General features: G+C 40.9%; 1 protein-coding gene across 5 annotated transcripts in view; it reads left to right on the top strand.

Annotated features, from left to right (window-relative positions):
- Nucleotides 1–21,825, top strand: part of NDUFAF6 (NADH:ubiquinone oxidoreductase complex assembly factor 6) — a 56,166-nt gene extending 34,341 nt beyond the window's left edge. For 3 of the 5 annotated variants that reach the window (XM_024756617.1, XM_024756621.1, XM_024756620.1), the window contains 2 exons: nucleotides 1,835–1,915; nucleotides 2,543–2,690. In XM_024756617.1, coding sequence (XP_024612385.1) covers nucleotides 1,835–1,915; nucleotides 2,543–2,671 — 210 coding nt within the window. In that variant the 3' untranslated portion in view covers nucleotides 2,672–2,690. Of the gene's footprint in view, nucleotides 1–1,834; nucleotides 1,916–2,542; nucleotides 2,691–21,772 lie in introns of those variants that run through there. The other 2 variants (XM_024756619.1, XM_024756618.1) reach the window with 2 other exon arrangements.
- Nucleotides 21,826–23,894: the final 2,069 nt, after the last annotated feature.

The raw sequence follows: 23,894 nt of genomic DNA, 5'->3' as shown, positions 1-23,894 counted from the left end.
TTCTCCAGTTGCGGCAAGCGGGGGCCACTCTTCATCGCGGTGCACAGGCCTCTCACTATCGTGGCCTCTCTTGTTGCAGAGCACAGGCTCCAGACACACAGGCTCAGTAGTTGTGGCTCACGGGCCCAGTCGCCCCGTGGCATGTGGGATCCCCCCAGACCAGGGCTCGAACCCGTGTTCCCTGCATCGGCAGGCAGATTCTCAACCACTGCGCCAGGGAAGCCCAGAAATTGTAACCTCTTTGAGAATTTCGCAATGAATTTGTTACTTTGAACAATTTATTTACCATTAACCATGAACCAAATCCTAATTTGTGAATGCTCAGTTGGGCTCTAATTTTGAGGTCATGTTTCATCTGTATTTTAATGGAATTTTCTCCTAATTATAAAAGCATTACATTCTCATAATAGAGATTTGGAAAATATAAAAAGAATATTAGAAGAAAATAACAATCACCTACAATTCCCAGACCCAGAGGTAAATGCTATTTACACTGTTCTTTCTTTTAAATGAATTTCTGTGTATATTTAAAGTCACACTTTATATGGCAGTGTCCTATTTATCAAACATTTAACCACATCATTAGAAATATTAATACAATATTTGATGGCTGTATAATACTCGCTCATGTGCTTGTATATTAATTTCATTAACTATTATTTATAATTGGATATTATAAAACTATTAAAATGAACATAATAAAGTTCTTAGAGATGGAAAGTTAATAACAGTATCTGAATTAAATTTTTAAAAAAGTAGGTTACAGAACATTATGAATAACATGAGCTCTTTTTCCCAAAAATAACAGAGAACATGTGAAAGTACACTAAAATATCTGCAAAGTTTTTTCTCTTAACGTGTTTTTTATTTGATATCTACAAATGAATATATACGTACGCATGTATTATAAAGGATAACGTAATGAACACCCATGAACTCACCACTTAATCCAGGAACTAGAACGTCACCATTAAATTGCACTCACGTGTTTTCCCAGTTTCATCCCCTTGACTCTGCCTTCCTCCTCCAAGTAGCTATCCTGAGTTTTGTATTTATTATTATCTTGCTTTTATTCTAGAAAAGCTTTTCCCTATTTTATGTATTCCTAACCAAAATGTTGCTTTTGTTTTGGCTGCATTGGGTCTTCGTTGCTGCGCGTGGGCTTTCCCTAGTTGTGGCGAGCGGGGGCTACTCTGTTGTGGTGCGCAGCCTTCTCATTGCGGTGGCTTCTCTTGTTGTGGAGCACGGGCTCTGGGCATGCGAGCTTCAGTAGGTGTGGCATGTGGGCTCAGTAGTTGTGGCTTGTGGGCTCTAGAGCACAGGCTTAGTAATGGCACATGGGCTTAGTTGCCCTGCGGCGTGTGGGATCTTCCTGGAACAGGGATCGAACCCATGTCCCCTGCATTGGCAGGCGGATTCTTAACCACTGCACCACAAGGGAAGTCCCTTAGGTTTTTTGTTTTTTTTTTGAGCTGTATAAATTGGGATTATTTTCTGTTTATGTCTTCTGGGTTACACACACACACACACACACACACAGAGTGTTTCTAAGATCTGTCCATATTATTGCATCTAGCTACATTTATTTCATGGCAGCTTAATAGTTCATTGTGCGAACATTTATTTTTTTGTCAAAGAACTCCTGGATTGTTTCCAGGTTTTTTGCATTTGTGCACATTAATGCACGTTCCTTGCCATACATATATGTAAGTGCAGGGTTTCAAAAGTAGAGAGTGAATTTGTTTGTATGTACACTCATCCGTTTATAGTGTATAGAAGTCTGGGAGAACACACAGTCCTTTGGACAAGCATATGCTCTCTGTGGGTCACACAGGTTGCGCTGCAGAACTCTAAGGGGAGCTGTACACGTGGGCTGAGAAGGCGGTGGGGCCGCTTCACATCGTGCAGTGCAAAAGTAGGTGGCTTCTCTGTTTAATAAAAATTTACAAATTAATAAGATTGAAAAGCATAAAGAGCACTGCCCATCGTCAGTGTTTCCATCCTGACCCCCGGTCCCAGAGAAAGGCTTGTCAAGTTTTGTGTGATGCGGGGAGCATGGTGTGACGTTTATAGGGACCTGTGATTGTTCTCCCTGGACATCATGGACACCCTTTAAACTTTTTCACAAAATAATTTTTTAAAGAAACAACTTGAGCTCCCCCTCATGGCACTGTGTGTTTCTGTGTGTGGGGGGGAGTGTTCATTTTCCTCAAATGAAACACCCCTTTTGTATTCTACAGAATCTAGTAATAAGACCTGGCAAATAATTTCTCTGTCACATTTTGACCAGAACACTAAATTATGATCAGAATTGGCTTGATGTTTCTAGTACTAGATCTGTGACATAGTTTTACTGGCTTCATAGAAAACTTAGAAGATGTCTTTATTCTCGCTCTCTTTTAAAATTTTCATTTACATTCTTAGTATGTAGAAGGCCATCTCAGGAAAGCTAAAATAGCCTTAATACCTGCTGGGTTTGTTTTTGTTTCTTTTAAAGACATAATCATTCTTTAATCTAGTGACCATTATTCTCTTTTTTCAGGTTGCTCTGGAGGACTATTTAAAGAAAATTCAACAGGTGGATTTTGATATATTCCACCCATCTTTACAGCAGAAGAATACTTTACTTCCATTATCTTTGTATATTCAGTCATGGAGAAAAAGATATTAAAATAATTTCGTGGCACTGATATTTACTTTTATTAGTTTTACAAAAGTATACTAGTTTAGGGTTCTTGTTTACAAACAACAGGAACTGTTTACATAAGGAGAAAATTCACTTATTGGATGAGTGTGTAGGTCACAGAATTAATGAGAAGTTGCTGTGGGGCCGTGATGCCCAGATTCTGCTGCAGGCACCGCCCTTGTCACCAGCAGCCCAGACAGTGTCTGCTGTGCCATCCCTGCAGAGTCCGAGCCCCAGGAAGGAGTATTGTTTTAGCTGTGTTTAGGCTGCAGGCCATGCTTCAGCCACCAGAGGGCAGGGGGAAGCACGTCTCCTCCCGTCCTCACCCTTAGAGAAGAATGGGGAAGGGGCTCAAGAAGTACTAGGTTTGCATGCTGAGCAGCCAAAACCCAGGCGTCCAGGACAGCTGGGAAATGCATTTATTTAGGGATCATGAAGAGTGAAGTTAATATTTGAGGAGTGTCAGTCGCTGTGTTGAGGGCCTTGTATCTCTAACATTTAATCTTTACCACCCTGTGAAAATTTGTCCATGATGATAAAATAACTTATTTCAAGAGCTCCAACCCTAATTTGACTTTAGATCTGGCCGATTTGAAGGCTTTTGCTTTTTTGTTTACCCTTTTGCTTCACTCTCTATTACTGAGCATTATCATCATGAACAAAACTGTATTAACAAAATGTGTATTAATGTAGGGCTTCCCTGGTGGCGCAGTGGTTGGGAGTCCGCCTGCCGATGCAGGGGACGTGGGTTCGTGCCTCGGTCCAGGAAGATCCCACAGGCCCTGGAGTGGCTGGGCCCATGAGCCATGGCCGCTGAGCCTGCGCATCCGGAGCCTGTGCTCCGCAACAGGAGAGACCACAACAGTGAGAGGCCCGTGTACCACAAAAAAAAAAAAAAAATGTGTATTAATGTAAATTAAATTAACAAAATTGTATTGAACATTCATTAAGGGGATACTACATTTTTTAAAACTACTATACTAGTTGAGCTTCCCACTAAAAAGCTCTGTGCTGTATACTTTACAGTGTTCTCATCTGATCTTCAAAACTGTGAAACAAGGAACATTTTTGGTAATTAAAAATTTTTAATTATAACATACGTACTAATTGCAAAAACCAAAATTGTTTACATTGCTGGTAGTTGGCAGATCTGGACTCTGAATGAGTCTCTGACTCCTAAAACCAGAATTATGCCCTAGTTTCCTTTTCCTTTCTTTTTAGTGGTCATGTTTCCTGCCCACTCCCACCTCTGTTGTACCATTTCTCTATGCCATCTCAAGCCTTTGATTTCAGCTATGAATTAGTGCCTACTTCAATTGTGAATTAATGATGGCTTAAAGTATTACACTTTTGCAAATAAAATTCAAATGGAGAGCTGCTTGAGGGCAAGAATACATAGTTTTATTCATCTTGGGATTCCCCCAGCACCTCGTATGGCTTCTGATTTAGAGCAGGTGGAGATTAATAAATGTGTAAATGAATGAACATACAGTACTGTTGTTTATGTTAGTGTACTTTTGGTTTATACTGATGCTGAAAGAATATCCTCTTATTTAATCCTGTGGCTTTAGAGAGCTTAAAGCTTATCTAAAAGAGGAAAATCCAGGGAAGTGGGACACATTTCCTCTTGGGATTCTGAATGGTCCAGAGTTGAAAATTCATTAGAGATAGTCTTTATTAGTAAGAATTGTCTGTGACTCTTACCAGGTTAAATCTGGCAGCAATCAATCGCTAAGCATCTTAGTTCCTATCTAAGAAGGGTTAAAAAGAGGGGTTTAAACACTCAACTGGATTACTGGATTTTTTACTGGCTCAGAAGCCAACTTACTTTAAGTAAATAATTTCAAAATACTTTTCTAAGCCATTTGAAATTTGATGCTTAGAGAGTTGGATGAACTGACGTTTCCAGTCTCCTAGAGATTAAGATAGGGTCTTATTCGGTGACATTTACTGTACTATTAATTTCCTGGCATAAAAGATACTCCCGTAGATGGTGCCAACATTGTTCTTCAGTTTTCAGATCTCTTTTTTAGAGCATTTAAAGGAGTCAGATACATTTTCAAACCATTTAAGATGTATTTTGATATTGAATAGGTAGAGAGCAACAGATAACAAATGTTAAGTATTAATCTCAATGTAGGTAAAGTTGCTTATCATAAAATGCATTTGAGCAGTTCCAAATCAGCTGGCATTATTTTTTCTCTTGGTTAAATCTCTCCTTTTGATGAAATTAAATTACTCTTGAGAAATACAACAGCAGTTAACCCTTAGCACGAACTTGGACAGGTGATGTGCTCTTGCGCTCCTAAGCTTTAATATTCACAGAGCAGTAGGTCTTTATTTTCCAAAGGATAAAACTGCCTCAGTTCAAGGTCACACAGCCATTAGAACTAGAGCTGGATGCCAAACCCACATTAGTTCAATGCCAAAGCCCACAACCCATCTATTTTTACTATTCTTGAGATTGTAAAATAAACAGCCAAGTTTAAAAGCTCAAGGGCACAACTTTTTTCCAGAAATAAGTGTTAATGCATAAATTTCAGGTACAAAGTAGGTTAAGAAGTATAATTACTACATAAATTCCAACTACAAATTAGAGAAATAAGTAAACAACTGAAATAGATATTAAGTGCTGGTCACTGGGTATATATAGGAAGGACACGTAACCACTTTGGAGGTCAAAGTTTTCTCAGAGGAGGGGGCGTGTGAGGAGTTTCAGGAAGGTCGGGTAGGAAGCAGGGTTTGGGAAGGGGGTGCAGATGTTGTAGGGAGGTCCTGGCCGAGGAAGCAGTTGCAACAAAGGCCAGGAGGCCAAACCAATAGCCTGTCTAAGATTACATGTTTTGGCTTCAACTTACTTAAGTAAAAAGAATATAATGTAACGTCCAGAGTTCTTAGGAAAGTTTGTGAATAAAAAGTGTCTACATCTCCTGGTCTAGTGAAACATTTTGACTTAAGATCACAGACTTGGGAGTTTATATTTTGCCTGTTTCACCAAATGCCTAGGTGTCCTTGGATTTGTTTTAGCTCATATAAATAGGACTTCCCTGAAGACACGGCCTGATTGATTGCCTTGTCCAGAAAGATCCACAGAGTTGTAAACATTATGCTGATAATTATTGAAAACAAAACAAAACATTGTCCTACTGTTTGGAGGACTAATAATCCACATACACCCAGAATTGGGAAGGATGTCGGAGGTAGACTGGAGGGAACGGAGAGGAGATGGGGAGTCATTGTGAAAATACCTTAAATAACACTTAACTCTACCTGCTTTCTCCTATAATGAATATGTATTTCTTGGAGTATAACTGCAAAGTTCTTTCTAAAGAATTAAGATCTTCAAGTGAGAAAGATGGTGGTAAGCAAGGACTGTAATGAAATTTATGGAGAGGTGAACAGATAGATGGTCAAATTTTTACATCATGTCTGTTTATACCAATTAAAAAAGTTTGATCAAAATAAAGGAATAATGTTTGGCACATTTTAAAATATGTAATTCATTATGTAGTTCAAGCTGAATAAAGGAATTTTGAAAGTTTAGATACAGAGCAGTATAGTGCTATGAAGTACTTCTTTTAAGAGTGTGGGCTGTGAAGGAGCCTGACTGGGTTCAGTTCCCAGTTTCACCACCCTAATAGATGTGTGACCTCAGCAAGTTATGAGAACCCTCCTGTCCCTAAGTTGTGCCTTTGTAAAATGGGCAAAATCATAATATCCACCTACACAGTTGCTGTGAGGAGTAAGTTAATACTTGCAAAGTGCCTAGAAGAGGGACCTACATGTAGTAAACATTAAACGACGTTGTTAATCTTAGTATACAGAAGTCACAAACCGGCAGCCTGAACCAAGTCAGGCCTTCAGGCATATTCTGTTATTCGGGCATGGCATTTGAAAAAGAGTGAGATTGAATGCCTTTAGACAGGACAGGTACTCTCCATTTGGCTACAGGTCTCAGCATGAGCTACTATCTCACACCCAGCTTGATTCATAAATTCGTGTTACCTGCTTACTCTGTAAGCACTCGAGTTTACAAGCAGTGGTTTAGGAGAATTTGTGGATGATGGATTAATAAGTGATCACCAACCGGAGGCTGGTTTCACTAAGCATAGCCATGCTTTCTCCCTGCAAGCCAGCTGTATTTTAACTATTGTTTACACATCTATCCCTCACTCAGCCAAAGTTCTTTTGAGTGCAAGACAATGTTCTATTCATCTTTGTGTCCCCAGAACCTATCATAGATCCTGATGCTACTCCGTAAACCTTTATGGTCTGAATGAACATACCAGAGTATAAGGTGGGATAGTGGGATCCGAGGAAATGGGTTGGGGCTGATATGTACGGGATAAACTGGAAGTTCATGTCAAAGATGTGGTGGGCAGGGCTTCCCTGGTGGCACAGTGGTTAAGAATCCAGCTGCCAATGCAGGGGACAAGGGTTTGAGCCCTCATCCGGGAAGATCCCACATGCCATGGAGCAACTAAGCCCGTGTGCCACAACTACTGAGCCTGTGTGCCACAACTACTGAAGCCTGTGCCCCTAGAGCCCATGCTCTGCAACAAAGAGAAGCCACTGCAATGAGAAGCACATGCACCGCAACGAAGAGTAGCCTCCATTTGTCGCAACTACAGAAAGCCTGTGAGCAGCAGCGAAGACCCAATGCAGCCAAAAAAAAAATGTGAGTAGACAGTGTATATGGTGTTCAAGCAACTATTATCAGGTACAGTTGGAAAGCAGGGTGTGAGGAAAGAAAAGTAAGGCTGGAAAGGTAAATCATAGACATATTAAGGTGTTTGGATTTGAAGAATGGCATGAGATTTGGAAATAAATCAGAAATGGTCCATAATACATTTTGTGTATATGCTTATGAATATTGTTTGCGTTATTTCTAGTGTAATCGTATCTTTGATAAGCGTACCTTTTGAATCGGATATGAGATAGAATATTTTTATTCTTATTTGATAAGTCTGTGGGTTGACTTTTTATTACCCTGTACAAATACTGTTTTCCTTTGAGTTACCCTTCTCTCATTAAACAAGTCCTGCCTGGGTGTTCTGTGTGTTTTCCTTTTAATTTTTAATCACGATTAATCTTCCCAGCTGCTTAGTTATATAATAATAACCTGTGTGTTTAAACACAGGCCTACAGATTGAATTTCTCGGAGAGCAAGTTTTAGAGCTTTTTAAAACCACAAGATCTCTTTTATGGGTGCTACAAAGATTCTTTAGGACTCAACATTAATGATTTGAGAAGCTATTTTACTATATCTTACATTTGTTTCTTGCTGCAGTGGTTTTATCCTATGTTAATCTTCTAAGTGGACTAATAAGCTGAGAAAGTTCTCAGGCAATATAAAGACACCTCCTCCACTCCTTTCTTATAAGCTATTCCATGTGGTCGTTAGAATTAGATCTGTTTGAGTCTTGGTTAGGGAGAGTGTGTAATTCTCTCTTTACTGAGAGATCATTTTCTAAAATTAATGTATTTTCTTTTTACACAAGTAACTTACATGTGCTCATTGCAGAAATCTTAGGGGAAAAATAAACACAAAAGCATAAAGGAAAACCTTTTTAAAATCAACTATAATTTTACCGGGTAAGAAATAACCACCATTAACGTTCTAGTCTCTGTCCTTCCAATATTTTCCTTGGCATACATATAATACACAAAATTGGTATATTTTGTGTAGTTTTTTTTAGTCTGCATTTTAGCTTAATAATACAATTTGAAAAGGATCATACTGGAAAAATATTCTTAATTTTTATTCTAAGAACATTATTTTAATTTAGTGGGAATATGTTATCTTATTTTGCAATTGTAATCAAATACAGCTAAGGCCTCCGGCCTTCTGAAGTCAAACCTTCCTTTAATAACTGAAGTCATTTAAGCCACCATTCCATGTAGTGTTCTGTGAAAAGCCAGCATAATAGCCTTTGTCAATATTTATAAGGATTTCCTGGGTAGAATGGAACACAGGATTTATGTACTTACATCACTTCTCAGAATAGTTTACTTTGTCTTTGTCTTATTATGGATGAATTTGAACACCTTTTCATATATGTAAAAGCCATTTAATTATCCTTTGATTTAGTTCTTTATATTCTTTGCCTACTTGAAGATTATAAGAAAATCTTTTCTCCCATGATTTCTTTTAGTATTTTTTGTGTTTTGATTTCTTACGTGGCATGAATTTGAAGCAAGATGTGAGGTATAGATCCACGTGAACCAATATCATCAGCCATCTTAGGCATATATTCAATTTCCATCTGTATTTGACTCTGAAGTGTATTTTAAATACATTAGAGGAGGTCACTTCTTGAAGAAATGTTCTCATAACCCCCTTTTATTAAAAATAAAAGACTCTTTGAGAAGTCAGTGGTCACACTTGATCATTCTTCATAAATCTTTTTTTTTTTTTTAAATTACTGTTTGTCCAAAATGGCATATTCTGGAGCATCAATCAAACATTAGTCCACCCCATCAGCTTTCTCTTTCACCGTCTTGGTTTCCTTTTTTTCCCCCTCCTCAAACAGTGAAGAGGCAACAGAAGAGAGGAGGAGAATAAACTAGAAGCCTGTAAACCACACTGCAAGTTACCATGCCTCTGAGCAAAAACTTGAAATAGAGTTCTAAATCATCTTGACACTCTTCTTAAATTTTTTTTTCTCTTGGCTTTGGACAGATACGAAGTAAAACAAGATTTCCATTTTGTTTTCTGATTGGTTAGCTCAGATATGAACCATAATAAACAAGAGAAGTGGGCACTTGTACTCGACCAAGGAATATGAGGCAGACTAATAATTTAGCCCATCCAAACATATTCATTTAAATCAATTTTCAAGATTAATTTAGTGTGGATGGAGCTGATGCTGGTGAGGACTATTTTCCCCACACTTTCTGTGGACGTGGGACCAATTCACATCTACTGGTTATGTGAGGAATTGCTTGTGGGACCTGAGTTAATAGAAACGCATTTCTGAGTTATTCTAGTGATGTCCTGTATGCACTGATGCCCCACACAGCTGCTCAGCTCACCTTGTAAACTTGCTGTGGGGAGCTAGTTCTTACTCTCTCTGACTTTTTTCATGTCTATGCCTGTAAGTGAGAGTGAGAGAGGATGGATGAGCAATAGAGGGATCTATGCTGAACGTCAGAGGGAAAATTAAGCCACTGTGTGCCTTGGGGTATGGGCTCCGACGGACCAATTCAGCTAGGTCCTGGTGAAAAACTGGAGGTCAGAGATACCTATTTTGCTCCCACCAGAAAAGACTTACTATTGCAACTAATCTGCCCCCCGCCCCCGCCAGTCAGCTGCACTGGTCCAGGTTCATAGAATGTTCCTAGAAAATGCATCGAGCAGGATGGAGAAACAGGAGGGAAAAGGAAGTTGGGGCAGGCGTGGCTCTGAGGGATGGCTGCTCTGCTGAAAGGCCACTCTCCTGTCTTATCCACAGAGCAGTTCATAGGCCACTGGGAGGTCTGAGCTTGGTTCTGCAGTTGCCCAGAGCTCCTAGATGTGGAGAACTTATTATCTGGGGCAAAGGGCATCTCTCATCCAGGGTAAATTTTCTCCCACTATTAAAGAAAAAAAAATCACTTGGCTCTTCCTTCATCTTTTTCCCTCTTTGTTCAAGGGGGAAAGGGGAAGGGTCCTTTTTGCTTTGTGTGTGTGTGTGTGTGTGTGTGTGTGTGTGTCTTGAGTTTTAAATTTTTTAATCTTGATGCAGACTCCCTAGATGGGAATTTTTTTCAATGACATTTCTGGGATGTAACTGCTTAGATATTTAGTAGTGATTTAAATCACTATTGAGGTTGACATGACACTTTCTGTTTGGAGTTTTATCTCTCCTGAACCAAGGAAACCACACTAGGGAGTAGAGAATGCAAATTAAATGCTAAGTGTGACCTTAGTCTGGGGCAGGCCTTTTCCTTCTTCCTGGGTGAACATCAGCGATTTCTTCTGCTACTGTAGTCACTACTTCATGCACATTAGTGAGCACATTGATGGTTCCAACTACTCATTGTCTACACCTGGAATGAGTTGTGCAATGGGTTTTGTTTAAAAAAAAAATCGTCAGCAGTCATTCAGCAAACTAGCTGCCCTGTTAGGGTGGGAAAGCAAAGATGTCTATGATGCCAGGGTCCAGTAGAAAGAGACCTGTAAACAAATAAGCAAAATAAAGCATCACTGGATCCATGATAGAGGTAAATACATAGAAGGTATGTAGGGATCCAAAGAACAGTGTTAAACTATATTGTAAGAAGACACTAGAAAAGAATTTCTTAGAGGAAATAATGCTTAAATGGAACCTTTAAAGTAAACTAGGTATTCATCATGGGGATTAGGGTTTGAAGAGGTGTTTGTGGCGGATGGAACCGTGAGACTATAGCATATATCTACCACCTGCTGTCTTATGAACCAGCATCTCTCTCATTTCCCGAAATTATTTGAGCTGGAGCTGGGGAAACAGACACATAGATGGCAAGAGATGTGAGTCTCAAGAACCACTGGTGGCCATGTTTTCAGCCACGTGGAAATCTGAAAATGAAATTCCTATTTAGAAAGAAGTAGAAATAAAGGAAAGAGAGTGGAAGAGAAAGTCCTAAAAACATCTAATTCATGGTTCCATTGTACCTGATTTCCACTGACACCCCTTGTCCTGCCAACAGTTGGGTTTTATGGGCCTTCCAGGAAGTTCCTCCCTTTCGCTTAAGCAAGTTTGATTTGAATTTCTGTCACTCATAACCAGAGCAGTCTGGTCAGTTGAGGGGCTGGGAGCTTGAAGAAATGAAATGTATGTGCATATATCCTTTGCTGAATAACAGGTTCAAATTTCATCTTGCTGCTGTGTGACAATAGTGATCAAATGTGTGCTTATGAGTTTATGTTTGTGTGCCCAGAGAAGGTAAATGACAAACTTTCATCAGAGCCACTGTACACGTGCCTTAATGTAGGAAACTGCCTATAGAAGTGGAATGTAAACAGTACTATTCAGTTAGGAGAGAGAATTTGGGCTAAAATTGGGGAGCTTCCAATAAAACAATATTTTGGCCAACCTTTTGCGAAAACATCTGGGAATATGAAAGTATCTTCTCTGTAAATCCTGATTTTCATAACTTTTGTTTATTTAAATTGTGTGCCTCCCTTGCCTTAATTTGCTGTGCCCCCTCTGGGCAAGAAAGAAAGAAGTTATCGGTGATGGCAGTTGCAGTCAACATCATTCCCAATGAACGTGAAATAAATTTCATTTGAAATCTTTGCTTTTGATAAAATAACTCCAAAAAACCCCAGTATTTATATCTAGATATTTAAAGTATCAATAGGTCTGATTAGTGGATTTTTTTAAATGTGAAATTTGGATATAATCCTATCTTTGCATATGTTCTATGAGCACTTGAAAAGAATATGTATTCTGCTCTTGTTGGGTGAAGTGTTTTATAAATGTCAGTTAAATTCTGTTGCTTGATGATCTATATTCTTGCTGACTCTATGTCTAGTTCTATCCATAGTTGAGAGAGGGATGTTGAATTCTCCAACTATAATTGTGTATTTGTCTGTTTCTTCTTTTAATTCTATCTTTTGCTTCATGTAGTTTGTAGCTCTTATCGTTTGGTGCTTCCATCATATTTAATATTGATATGTCTCCTTGGTGGATTAATCCTTCTGTCATTATGTCATGTCCCTCTGAATCTCTGGTAAATTTCTTTGCTCTAAAGTGTTCTTTATTGATATTATTATAGCCACTCTGGCTTTCTTTTGATTAATATTTGGATGATATGTCTTTTTCTATCCTTTTACTTTCAACCTACATATATAGTCATATTTAAGTGAGTTTCTTGTAGACAACATTCGATTGGGTCATATTTTCTAATCAATTTTGCCAATTTCTGTCTTTTAGTTGGTATATTTATTTTTTAATTTATTTTTTAAATGTTTATTTATTTGGTTGTGCTGGGTCTTAGTTGTGGCAGGAGGGCTCCTTAGTTGTGGCTCGAGGGCTCCTTAGTTGTGGCTCAATGGCTCCTTAGTTGTGGCATGCAAACTCTTAGTTGCGGCATGCATGTGGGATCTAGTTCCCTGACCAGAGATTGAACCCAGGCCCCCTGCATTGGGAGCATGGAGTCTTAATCACTGTGCCACCAGGGAAATCCCTCAGTTGGTATATTTGGATCATTTATGTTTAATGTAATTATTGATTTAGAATTTAAATCTGCCATTTTATTTTCTGTTTGTTCTATTTCTTATTTTCCTGTTTTATTTTCTTTGCTTTTTTATGGATTACTTGAACTTTTTCTTGAATTATGTTTTATGTATCTATACTGTTTTAATTTTAATTTCATAATAACGTTAATCTGTACATTTTCCTATGGCTATAGTGTTTTTGAGTGTATCTCTTTGTAGCTTTTTTAGTAGTTGCTCCAGGTATTACTTTACATATGCATAATTTATTACAACCTAATGGTGTCAATATGTTATCAGTTCAAGTCAAGTGTAGAAACCTTATCTCCCTTTACATTTCTTTGCCTTCCCCTGCTCCTAATTGTCTTAAATATTTCCTCTACATAGAAGAACATCATACAGTGTTATAATTTTTGTTTCAATGTTCAAAAGTAATTCAGAAAACCTAGGAGGAGGAGGAAATGTATTTACTCATATTTTTTACTCTTTTTGTGCTATCTTCCTTTTTTATATTCCAAGATTTCTTCCTTTTCCATTTCCTTTCTGTTTAGAGAACTTCCTTTAGCCATTTTCTTAAGATAAGTCTGCTGCTGATGAACTTTCTTAGTTTTTCTTCAGCTGAGGTCTTGATTTCCCCTTCATTCTTGCAGGATAGTTTTACTAGATATAGAATTCTGGGTTGACAGTTCTTTTATTTCAGCACTTCAAAAATGTTATGCCGGGCTTCCCTGGTGGCGCAGTGGTTGAGAGTCCGCCTGCCGATGCAGGGGACACGAAAGATCCCACATGCCACGGAGCGGCTGGGCCCGTGAGCCATGGCCGCTGGGCCTGCGCATCCGGAGCCTGTGCTCCGCAACGGGAGAGGCCACAACAGTGAGAGACCCACGTACTGGAAAAAAAGAAAAAAAATGTTATACCATTTCCTTCTGGCTTCCATGGTTTCAGATGAGAAATCTACTATTATTCAAGTTGTTTTTCTTCTTTAAGTAAGGTATTGTTTCTCTTAGCTTTCAAGATTTTTTGTGTTTAGGGGTTTTTGTTATTGTTGTTGAAATTTTATTATTATATTCAATGGCATAAAATTACATTGAAATAAATATAAGAAGAAATACTGTGTTTAGTTTTGAGAAGTTTAGCCTGGTATGGGGTTTCTTTGGGTTTATCCTGTTCGTGATTTACTTACATCTTGAAACTGTAGGTTTATGAATTTTGCCAAATTTGGAAAGTTTTCAGCCATTATTTCTTCAAGTGATTTTTCAGCCTTGCTCTCTTTCTTCTCTCCTATTGGGATTTGGACAACATCACTGTTAGAGTTTTGTTATGGGCCCATAGGTCCCTGAGCCTCTGTTCATATTTTTTTCCCCCAATCTATTTTCTCTGTATTGTTCAAACTGGGCAGTTACTATTGCTCTATATTCCAGTTCACAGATTTTTTCCCCCTCTGACCCCTCCATTCTGTTGTTGAGCCCATTCACTGACTTTTTAACTTTAGCTGTATTTTTCAGTTCTTAAATTTCCACTTTGTTCTTCTTTACATTTTCTATTTCTGTGCTGAGACGTTACATTTCTTTGCTCAGACTTTCTATTTTTTCATGTTTTAAGCATGTTCATAATTGCTTGTTAAAGCATCGTTGAGATGGCTGCTCTAGAATCTTGGTCAGATAATTGTAATATCTCTGTCATTTTAGTGTTGACATCTATTGATGATCTTTTCTCTTTCAAGATTAAATTTTCCTGATTCTTGGTGTGATGAGTAATTTTCAGTTGAAAACTGGACATTTTGGATATTATGTTATGAGACTCTGGATCTTACTTAAACTTTCCTGTTTTAACTGGCTCTTCTGATTCCTGGCAGAGGAAGGGAGGGGCACTGCCTTGTTGCTTCCAGGTTGGGGTGGAAGTCCAGATTCACAACTTGATCTCTGTTGACACTGGAGAGGAAAGGGGCTCCTAGTTACTGCTGGGCAGGGGTGGGAGGTTTGGATCCCATGAGGCATCCACCAATACATATTACCCTGGCTGGGAGAGGTAGGACTGCCTTGTTATTGTTCCCCATGTGGCCACTACTGACACCATAGAAAGGCGGCCTCATTATCTCTGGGCAGCAGTGGAAGTCCTGCCTCTCCACTCGACTGCCTTTGACACCACCCCAGCAGGGATGGAGAGGGTTGCCTTGTTACTGCTGCTGTGGGTGGAATTCAGATGCCCCATGTGGTCTCTACTGACATCATAGGGGCACAACCCATTACTGTCAGGTGGGGATGAAAGTCTGGCTCCCTATGGGCTTCTCTTATACCATTTCAATGTGTGTGTGTGGCGGAGGGGTTGCAGTTGGGGTCCTTTGATATACCCTGCTGGGCAGGAAGTCTAGGCTTCCACTCCCCCTTTGCTGGTGTGGGTGGGAGTGGAGCCACACTTTTTTCTGTGGCTTTTGGCTGGGGTAAGTGGTTCAGTTTAAAAGTTTTTACTCTTGTTAAGTTGCCCCTTTCCTGGTCTTTTGACTTTTGTTGGGGACTTTTTGTTTGTTTGCTCCTTTTGGCATTTCTAGGGGATGCCAGCTTCTTCAGCTCCAGATCTGAGAACCACGAGGCTAAAAGAAAACCCAGGGAACTCATCACCAGGTTGTGCCTCAGATCCCAAAGTCCCTAGCCTGTCTGTCTTTTTCTCTCCACCTTTCAGAGTCTTCTCATGTCTTATATACAATGTCCAGGGTTTTAAGTTTTACTTAGCAACAGGGAAAAGTATATCTACTCCATCTTCCCGGAAACAGAAGTCAAGATATAATTTTAAAATATTAGTTAGCTTCATGTTTTTGGAATAGTACCGAGATCTATTTATTGCTGGTGTGTTAACTCCCTCACTAGAATTGTGTCTGGCACATGGTAGGAACTTAATAATATTCAGTGACTGAATCTCTACTTTACCAATGAGAAAACTTAGGGACTTAAGTCATTTCTTCTTCTTCAACTGGTAATAGGAAGAACTAGGATCTGAACCTGGACAGTCTGATTCCAAAGCCTGAGCTCTCAGAAGCATCATTGGGGCACTCGTGAAATTCAAGGCCCCTTTTGTTCTTTTAGGACAAAGGACAAGTGAGAGGGAGCCCCCACTTGAGACAGTGACAAAGTGGCAACATGACACTTTTCTACTGAATTAACAATGTCCTTGCATTCTGCAAGCAAATGCCCAATGCTGTCAACTCTCTTTCCTTCTATTCACTGCCAAGCTTCCTGCCTAGTGTCCTAATTATTCCTTAATTCCTGTGCAAATGGGGTTCCACTCCAATTTCTCTTCTGCAGCTGCCTTTTTTTCAGCCCCAAAGACCAAATGCAACAGTGCCTTCCCTTTATCACCCTTTAAATTTTTTCTGCAGTGTTTCCTAATGCTATTCACCACTTCCCAAACTTCTCCCTACTCTTGACTTTCATGGTCCTTCACTTTCTTGCTTTGCTCTCCATCCCACTGATTACTTTCTGACTCCAGTTTTTACTCCCATCCTCTGAATGGCAGAATTCCTCGAGATTCTTCCTTTCTTTTCATTGTCCACAGACTCACAGAGTTTATCCAAGCTCACAGCCTCAACAAGGCTGGTAAATACACTCATTCATTCATACATTCAATATTCATTTATTGAGCACCTGCTACGTACCAGGCATTGTTCTATAGCAGGGAGCAAGGTAAACAAGGTCTTTATTCTCACGGAGTTTATATTCTAGTGGAAGACACAGAAAGCAACAAACAACAACAACAAATCAGTTAGTTATGGAGCCATATGACATTTTTTCAACAATGTTAATCAAACTTGTAAACTTGCATGTACATTATCTCAATTATTAATTCTAAAATTACTGAGGGTAAAAACTGTGTTACTTCCATAAAACTAATGCTACCACCTTATTTTGATGTATGAGGTTTACTTTAAAGACGTGCTTTAACGTAGTTGGTGATTTAAAAAAATCTGTTGATTTTAAAATATTGCTGATGGTTACATATTCATTTTTTCTAAGGATTTTACAAATATCTAAAAGCAGTTTAATATGTTCTTGATGTTCCACAATGACTCTGAAACCTGTGCAGCCACGTAGCACCCGCACAGGCTGGGGCAAGTTACTCAGCATCTCTGCACCTTCATTATTCTTGCCTACAGGAGCCCGTCAACTCATAAACCTCATATCCAGACAAGGACTCAGCTCGAGTTCAGGACAGCTCCCCTGAGGGACCACTGTGTCCTAAGGGAAGCTCTTTTTAGTTTTGCAAGTCATAGCATATGGGACGAGAATATGGCTCTGACCCCAGGCAGCTTGAATTTATGTGCTGGCTCCTCTGCTTCCTAGAGTGTGACCCTTAGCAAGTTATCTAACCTCTCTGTGTCTCAATTTTTTCACCCTTAATATGGAGTAATGACGGTGCCTAGTCTGTAGAACCTTTACGATGATGAAATGAGTCAATACCTATGAAGTGCTTAGAACAGTGCCTAGTACTTAATAAGTGCTACATGAGTGTTTGCTATTTTAATCTATTTATATACAAACTTCTGTCACTTTAAGAGAGAACCAGGTCACTGGACTTCATCTGTTGGGATCTCACTGCCATTAAAGTTGGAATCTTGCACTTTTACGTTTTGGATGCTTTAATAAATTGAGGTTATCAAACAAATAAACTTAAGAGAAGAAACACATTTTTATCTCTTCAACTTTAGAGAATGGGCTTCTAAAAATGAATGCTGGGTTTCTTTCCACTTTGAATTTTGAGAAGAAAAAAAAGATTTATATAAACAAAACAAAAGGCACATAAAGCTCCATTAATTCAGAGGTATGTTTAAAAGAAATAGGCCAGATGGCAGGTAATTAATATACACTAAAACTGTTCATGTCACACATAAGAATTAAAATGTATCAACACCCAGAAGCTGGGCAGAGAATTTCTGGTGTCGTAATTCACTTCTATAGCGCTGTGCTATGCAGTTGAACTGCAATTAAAAACAGAAAAACCCTCTCTCCCTCACTTCCCCTTTTCCTCAGGTTTGTGGTTTTGAAGCATAATTCCCAGGATCCCCCCCCCCCTTTTTCTTCCCCTCCAATCACCTTCCCTATGCTATTTGTCTAAGTCAGAGGGAGAAAATAACTTCAGAAAAGCAACATGCAGTAAAAAGTAACTTCTATAACAGGGAGACAACATTGATGATAATTCAGATCACTTAGAAGTTAAACATACCCTCCTTGCCCAGTCAAACCAACTAGCTTTGCATCTGTTAGTACCATATGGCTGTTTATCTGAAAGCCTAAGGCTGACGTCATCAGCACAGGGCCCCTAGCCAGCCAGGCTTGCAGGCTAGCATAGCATTCAGGCCTGTCCTGGGGGCTCCTGGGCCTACAGAGGGTTTAAGACATTGGCCATCTACCAGGCCTGACCCAGTGACCTTTGCAGCTTCTTTGTGAGGGCTTCAGGGAACTGCGTCCTGTCCAGTGGGCACAGGGAGAATGGTTTATGTGCTGGAAATGCCTAGTTTGGCTCCGTTTGCCGGTAAGTAGTTCCTGCAGAGATGAGTTTGGATGTGAGACACGTCCTTCCTTCTTTAAGAGGTGGGGACTGAGGGGCCTGCGGGAATCTCGAGAGCATGGGGCTGAAGTCATTCCTGAGCCACGGCTCAGCTCCAGCAGCGCCCCAGGGCACCTCCGAAGCAGCTGCGTCAACAGTGCCAGCCCTACGCCCTGTGCCTTGTTTGAGGCTGAGATCCTATTAAGGGGCTTTTGCTGAGGAAATGAGCTGTGTTGGCAGGGGGTTCAGTGCCAGGCAGAGGGGTCTCCTGCTGCTGGCATCCACTTTCTTTCAAGACGTCTTTCACTCTGCACAGATTGGCTTTATTTTATCGGGAGAGGAGTAACAAAAAGTGCCCGTTTCCACCTCCATAGTTTTTAACGCTCTCCTTCCCAGAAGTTAGTCTTTGCATGTATCTCAGCACCAGCGTAATGCCTGTCTCGATGTTCAGTAAAATGACAGTTTCCTTTCCTTTCACATCTCCTGCCTCCCCCCATCCGGGCCGTTTACTAAGAGCCAGGGCCTTCATGTTAGGGTACCCCCATCTGCAGACACACCCAGATCTGTGCAGGGCTGCTCCCCATGCCAGAACCCTATCTGCCCCCATCCTTTATTCCATTTCCTGAAAGTCTAGATATTCATGGTTAAGGCAATCAAATCTTTATACTAATCTACATTGGGGGTTAACGAGTGCTATCCGGCATCTGTTGGTATCGAGTTAACCTCGTCACAGAGGCCTTAGATGCCAAGCAAAGCAGCAACTGACGCTGAGATTTGGGGATGCCTGGGCAGTTAGAGAAGGGGAACTGATTGACAGTGCTGGTCAGCTCACAGGCTTCCTACTAGGGCTCAGAAGCCCTGTGTAGCATTTTCCTCTGAAGAGAGACCTTTGTGGCAGGCCCAGCCTCTTTCCAGGACTTTCCAAAGCAGAGAAGGACATGTTGCTCCTGGCTTTCCAGCGAGGCTGGCCCAGCCAAATGGGCATTGCTGGGGCACAGGTGGCCAAGTTGGTCTGATCCACTGACCCGAGGCCAGGTGTCTGTGTGGTGGTGCAACCCACTGATTTTGTAAGAGTCCAAAAGTTTTATCATTGAAAGCCTAGCACAAAGGTGACTGTAAATACTGCCATAGGCAGCAAGAAAGTGGTACACGGCAGTGAGGATACTGCGTAGTGGATACCTTGAAAAAGAGCAGGGTCCCTGAGCAGTGAGGGAAGGCAGGCCAATCGCTAGGATCTCTCTAGCACATGAAGGAGAAGCAGCTGGAGAATCAGGAGCCCTCTGCAGGGAGCCGCCAGGCCGGCCAGCGGGCGAGGGTGTAAATTGCAAAGTCAGATGCAGGGACTGTTGCAAGAGATGGCCACACTGAGGGCCAGGAGGACACCGCCTGGCCTCGTCATATGGCGGGGCATCCGGCAGCGAGCCTCCTCCCCTCCTCCCCCTCCCCCCCGGGTGCCGGATCAAAGCCAGGAGCTGTGCGTGTTTGCTTCTTAGCCCTGTCCCCGAGGCTCGTGTTGCCCATGCATCCGGCAGTGTTCCTGCCTGTTTTCTCTCTGGGGCCACCAGAAGCCCCTGCAGAAGAAAGGTTACTTTCTACTGCAGGTAAAGAGGGGTCAGCAGCTCTGCCACTGCCCGGGTCTGGGGTGAAGACACCTGCACGCTCTACCACCCGGTCTGAGCCTCAAGGTCCTACCTCAGCCTTGGCCCGGCTGCGCCTCTGCCCCTCCTTACCAGAAGTGTCCTCCTCTGCCTGCCCCTTAAATGTCACCCTCCCTAAGGGGCCTCAGGGGTTCTCAGAACCCTTCTGCTTTACACTGTTTCCCGCTGATCCTATCCGCTGCCGTGGCTCCCTCCAGCACCTTCACTGGACATCTTTTTGCATAACATTTGAAATTAAAGTGGGTCTGAATCTGATCAAGGCTTCCAACATATAGACATAGCGAGCCAGAGGAGCATGCCAACATACACCAAGGGAATGCAACCAGCAAAGTCCAGACTGTGGGAAATTCTATGGGCAAACAAATTCATTTCTTCACAAATAAATTGGAAGCGGGGTAGGGAGTGGGGGTGGGGTGAGGAATGAGGATAGGGGGAGAGAGAGAATCCATAGAGTAAAAGAGACTTAAGAGCCTATCAACCAATCCCAATCTGTAGAGTAATTTGAATCCCAATTGAAATAAACTGTTTTTTAAAAGATGAAAATTTTAACCTGACTTGGTATTTGGTAATATAAGAAATCATTGCTAATTTTTAAGGCATGATAATGGTATTGTGCTTTTCTGTTTTTTTTTTAAAGAGTCCTTATCTTTTGAAATTCATACTGAAATATTTATTGTGAAACCTATGATGTCTGGAACTTGCTTCAAAATAATAATGCAGGGAGAAGTGGGTGAGGGTTGGGATGAAAAAGATTAACCACAATCTGATCATTATGGAGGCTGGGTGATAGAGACATGGCGGTTCATTATATTATTCTTACTTTTGTTTATTTTAAAAGTGTTCCATAATAAGAAGTTAAAAAAATAAAAGAAAGAGAAAAGGAGAGAAAAAATAGACCTATTCCCACTGATTAATCTCAACATTTCCAGGGCCACGTACAAGTATGTGAAGATCACCTGGGAATCCTTTCTGTCACTGACTTGTGTGGCCCCTCTGGTGCCCTCTGACCCCTAACTGGGTTGGTCTTTGAACTGGTGCTGGGGTTTCCACCTCTCTGCACTTCCCCTCCTGAATGTTAACTACAAGTGATGCTGGGTTTCCAACCACCTGAGATGGTTTTCTGTCTCGTCCGATCTCAGTATGTCTAAAACTGTACAGTCCCGTGCTCTCACTCCCAGCTTCTCCATTTCTATTAAAGGTTGAGCATTTCCTTTGCCTCTACCACAGATTAAAGCCGTTTAGCAGTCTCTGACTCTCCCTTCCTCTTCTCTCTGGAAGTCCACTTAGTCACCAAGTTCTACGGATTCTTCTTTCACAGTGTTTCTCAGGCTTGTCTCTTCCTTTCCACTCTCACACCTATTGTCTAATGCCAGGTGTGGTTTTCCCCTGCGTGCATTAACTTCCTTGCCCATTTCCTGCCCTTACTGTCCTCCTTCCAACCATTCCTCCCTGCCACCAACCATTAGAGATGCCTGCCATTAGATCAAGAGTCTTGTATTTAGTTGCAGCCTAAGAGGGGATATCATGATTTGGACTCTGCAAACCCCAAATTCCTGCCCTCACGATCTCAAGAGTCTCATTCAAAGAAGTTTGGAATGATGATTTAACAGGCAGCCAGCAAAAAAAGCCTCACACCCCAAATAGAGTCTAATGCGGAAAACATTATTTATCAATTGCTTAGCAAACATATCTTTCACCGATTGTTTGTAGGTCAACAACACCTAGACCTGGACGATCAACAGAATCTAAGGTCATGAGGATCCCATTCAAGTGGGTCAACAGACAGATGAAAGAGATCAGAAGTAAAGAAGAAAGATCATGGGCTTCTTCCACGAAAAAAAAAAAAAAAAAAGAAGAACGATCATGAGATTCTTGCTAATTTTGCCAGTGTGCTCAACAGTAGAGCAACCCACCCAGTTTTCTGAAACCAAGGGCACAAGGTTTGACAAATGACTTTCAGATTTAGTCACTCACTCATCCATATGAAATTGTACAAAGGTGTACACAAATCATATTTAGTTATACACTTTATTGAGAAAAAAATTACATTAAATGAAGTGGAGACTGTCTTGGAAAATTTAACCTATCAGGTCACCAGGACCAAACATGTAACCTCAAAATGCTTGAAAATAAAAATAATTTCTTTGAGGCCCCAAAACAGACATTTATTATTTTATCAGTCTAGGTTAGCACCCCCCTTTTTTGAGGAGGGATTTTCTCCTCCCCAGGTCAAGCATAAGCATCTTTTTGGGCAGGAGTGGGTACATGACCTAATCAGTGTTTCTCTGGAATTTTCCAGTTGGTTCTGGTGAAGAAGGGTCCTCTTTAATCTTGTTTCACCCAACCCTCACCCACTTCTCCCTGCATTATTATTTAGGAGCAAATGCCCAACATCGTAGCTTTCACAATAAACGTTTCAGTATGAATTTCAAAAGATAAGGACTCTTTCAAAAAAATAAGCGCAATACTATCACCCTGCCTTAAAAATTAACAACGATTTCGTACATTATCAAATACCAAGTCAGGTGCAAATTTTTATTTTTTAAAACAGTTTATTTGAACTGGGATTCAAATTAGACCAGAGGTTGGGGTTGGTTGATAGACTCTTAAATTTTCCTCTGGTGAGGAAGGGAAGGAAGTTAATGATGTAACCATTGAGGCTGTGAGTCCTGTACAGCCAGGCAGCCTGAGAGAATGAAGCCCGCACAAGAGAGGTTTGAAGGACCAAAGTTCCTGGTTGCAGGCATGCCTGAGGCCAGCTGCACCCCTATCTCACCAGTTACTTAAGCTTAGAAATCTTTCTGCCTTACTAGCTCCTGGGTTTTTTTGGTTAATTACCACGAGAGAATCTTTGTCAAACACAGATCAGTGGTCTTGTGAGCAGGGCGAGGTAACCATATAAAATCAAACCAATAAAAGAAGACAGAGCCACTTGCTGGGATCTCCCAGAGGGCCAGTGGAATGAACCCTTTGAAAGCTCTAAACAAGGGTGGTGACCCACCCCTCTAGAAATTGACCTGGTTATATCATAAAAAAGATCAATTTTTAAATGAGGTCTTAATGGTCCTGTTACCTAATGCTTTATTATTAGAAAAGTCAACCTTTGACCAGAAAGAGGCAGGGTTTGGTTTTGTTTTTTCCTTGCACTATTCACAATTTTCTGGAATTCTTAATAAAAATTGCATGTCTCTAGGCAGAAGTTCTCCAATGCCAGATTTTCCACTAACATTCAAAGTTCTTCCTCTGCTCATGACCTCTCAGGGCAGCTCTGTTGCTCACAGTGTAAATTCCAAGTGCCTCATCTGGGCACTCAGGACTTCAAGTATTGGGCCTAACCTTCAGTTTCATTTCCCACAGCTCAACAAAATGAACATTTGTCTTGGTCATGCCGTTCTCTGTATTGCTTCACACTGGCCGCCTCACTTTTCTCCACGCCTTGGGTTAAGCTGCCAACTCTGAACCATCCCTCCCACGTGTGCTCTTTCTCTTCATCTTAGTCTCTTTTCCTGCCTTTAGAAAAATTGAGTGCACACTGTGGGTCAGGTAGTCCTGAGGGCTGGGTATAACATGACTTACAGCATAAGGTTTTGTCCTTGAGAGATATTTTGGGCTGAATCACATCCGCCACAAATTCACATGCTGAAGTCCTAACCCCAAGTACCTCAGGATGGGTCTGTATTTGGAGACAGAGCCTCCAGTGAGCTCCTATGGGTGGGCCTTAATCCAACATGACTGGTATCCTTATAAGAAGGGGAGGCTAGGACACAGACACTGCACAGAGAGAAGATCACGTGAGGATACCTGAGGATGACAGCCATGTATAAGCCAAGGA

Source organism: Neophocaena asiaeorientalis, unplaced genomic scaffold (genome assembly GCF_003031525.2).
Source record: "Neophocaena asiaeorientalis asiaeorientalis breed wild unplaced genomic scaffold, Neophocaena_asiaeorientalis_V1.1 scaffold29, whole genome shotgun sequence".
Classification (NCBI taxonomy): domain Eukaryota; kingdom Metazoa; phylum Chordata; class Mammalia; order Artiodactyla; family Phocoenidae; genus Neophocaena; species Neophocaena asiaeorientalis.
The sequence above is the reverse complement of the archived record's forward strand: the minus strand, read 5'-3'. Positions and strand labels throughout refer to the sequence as shown.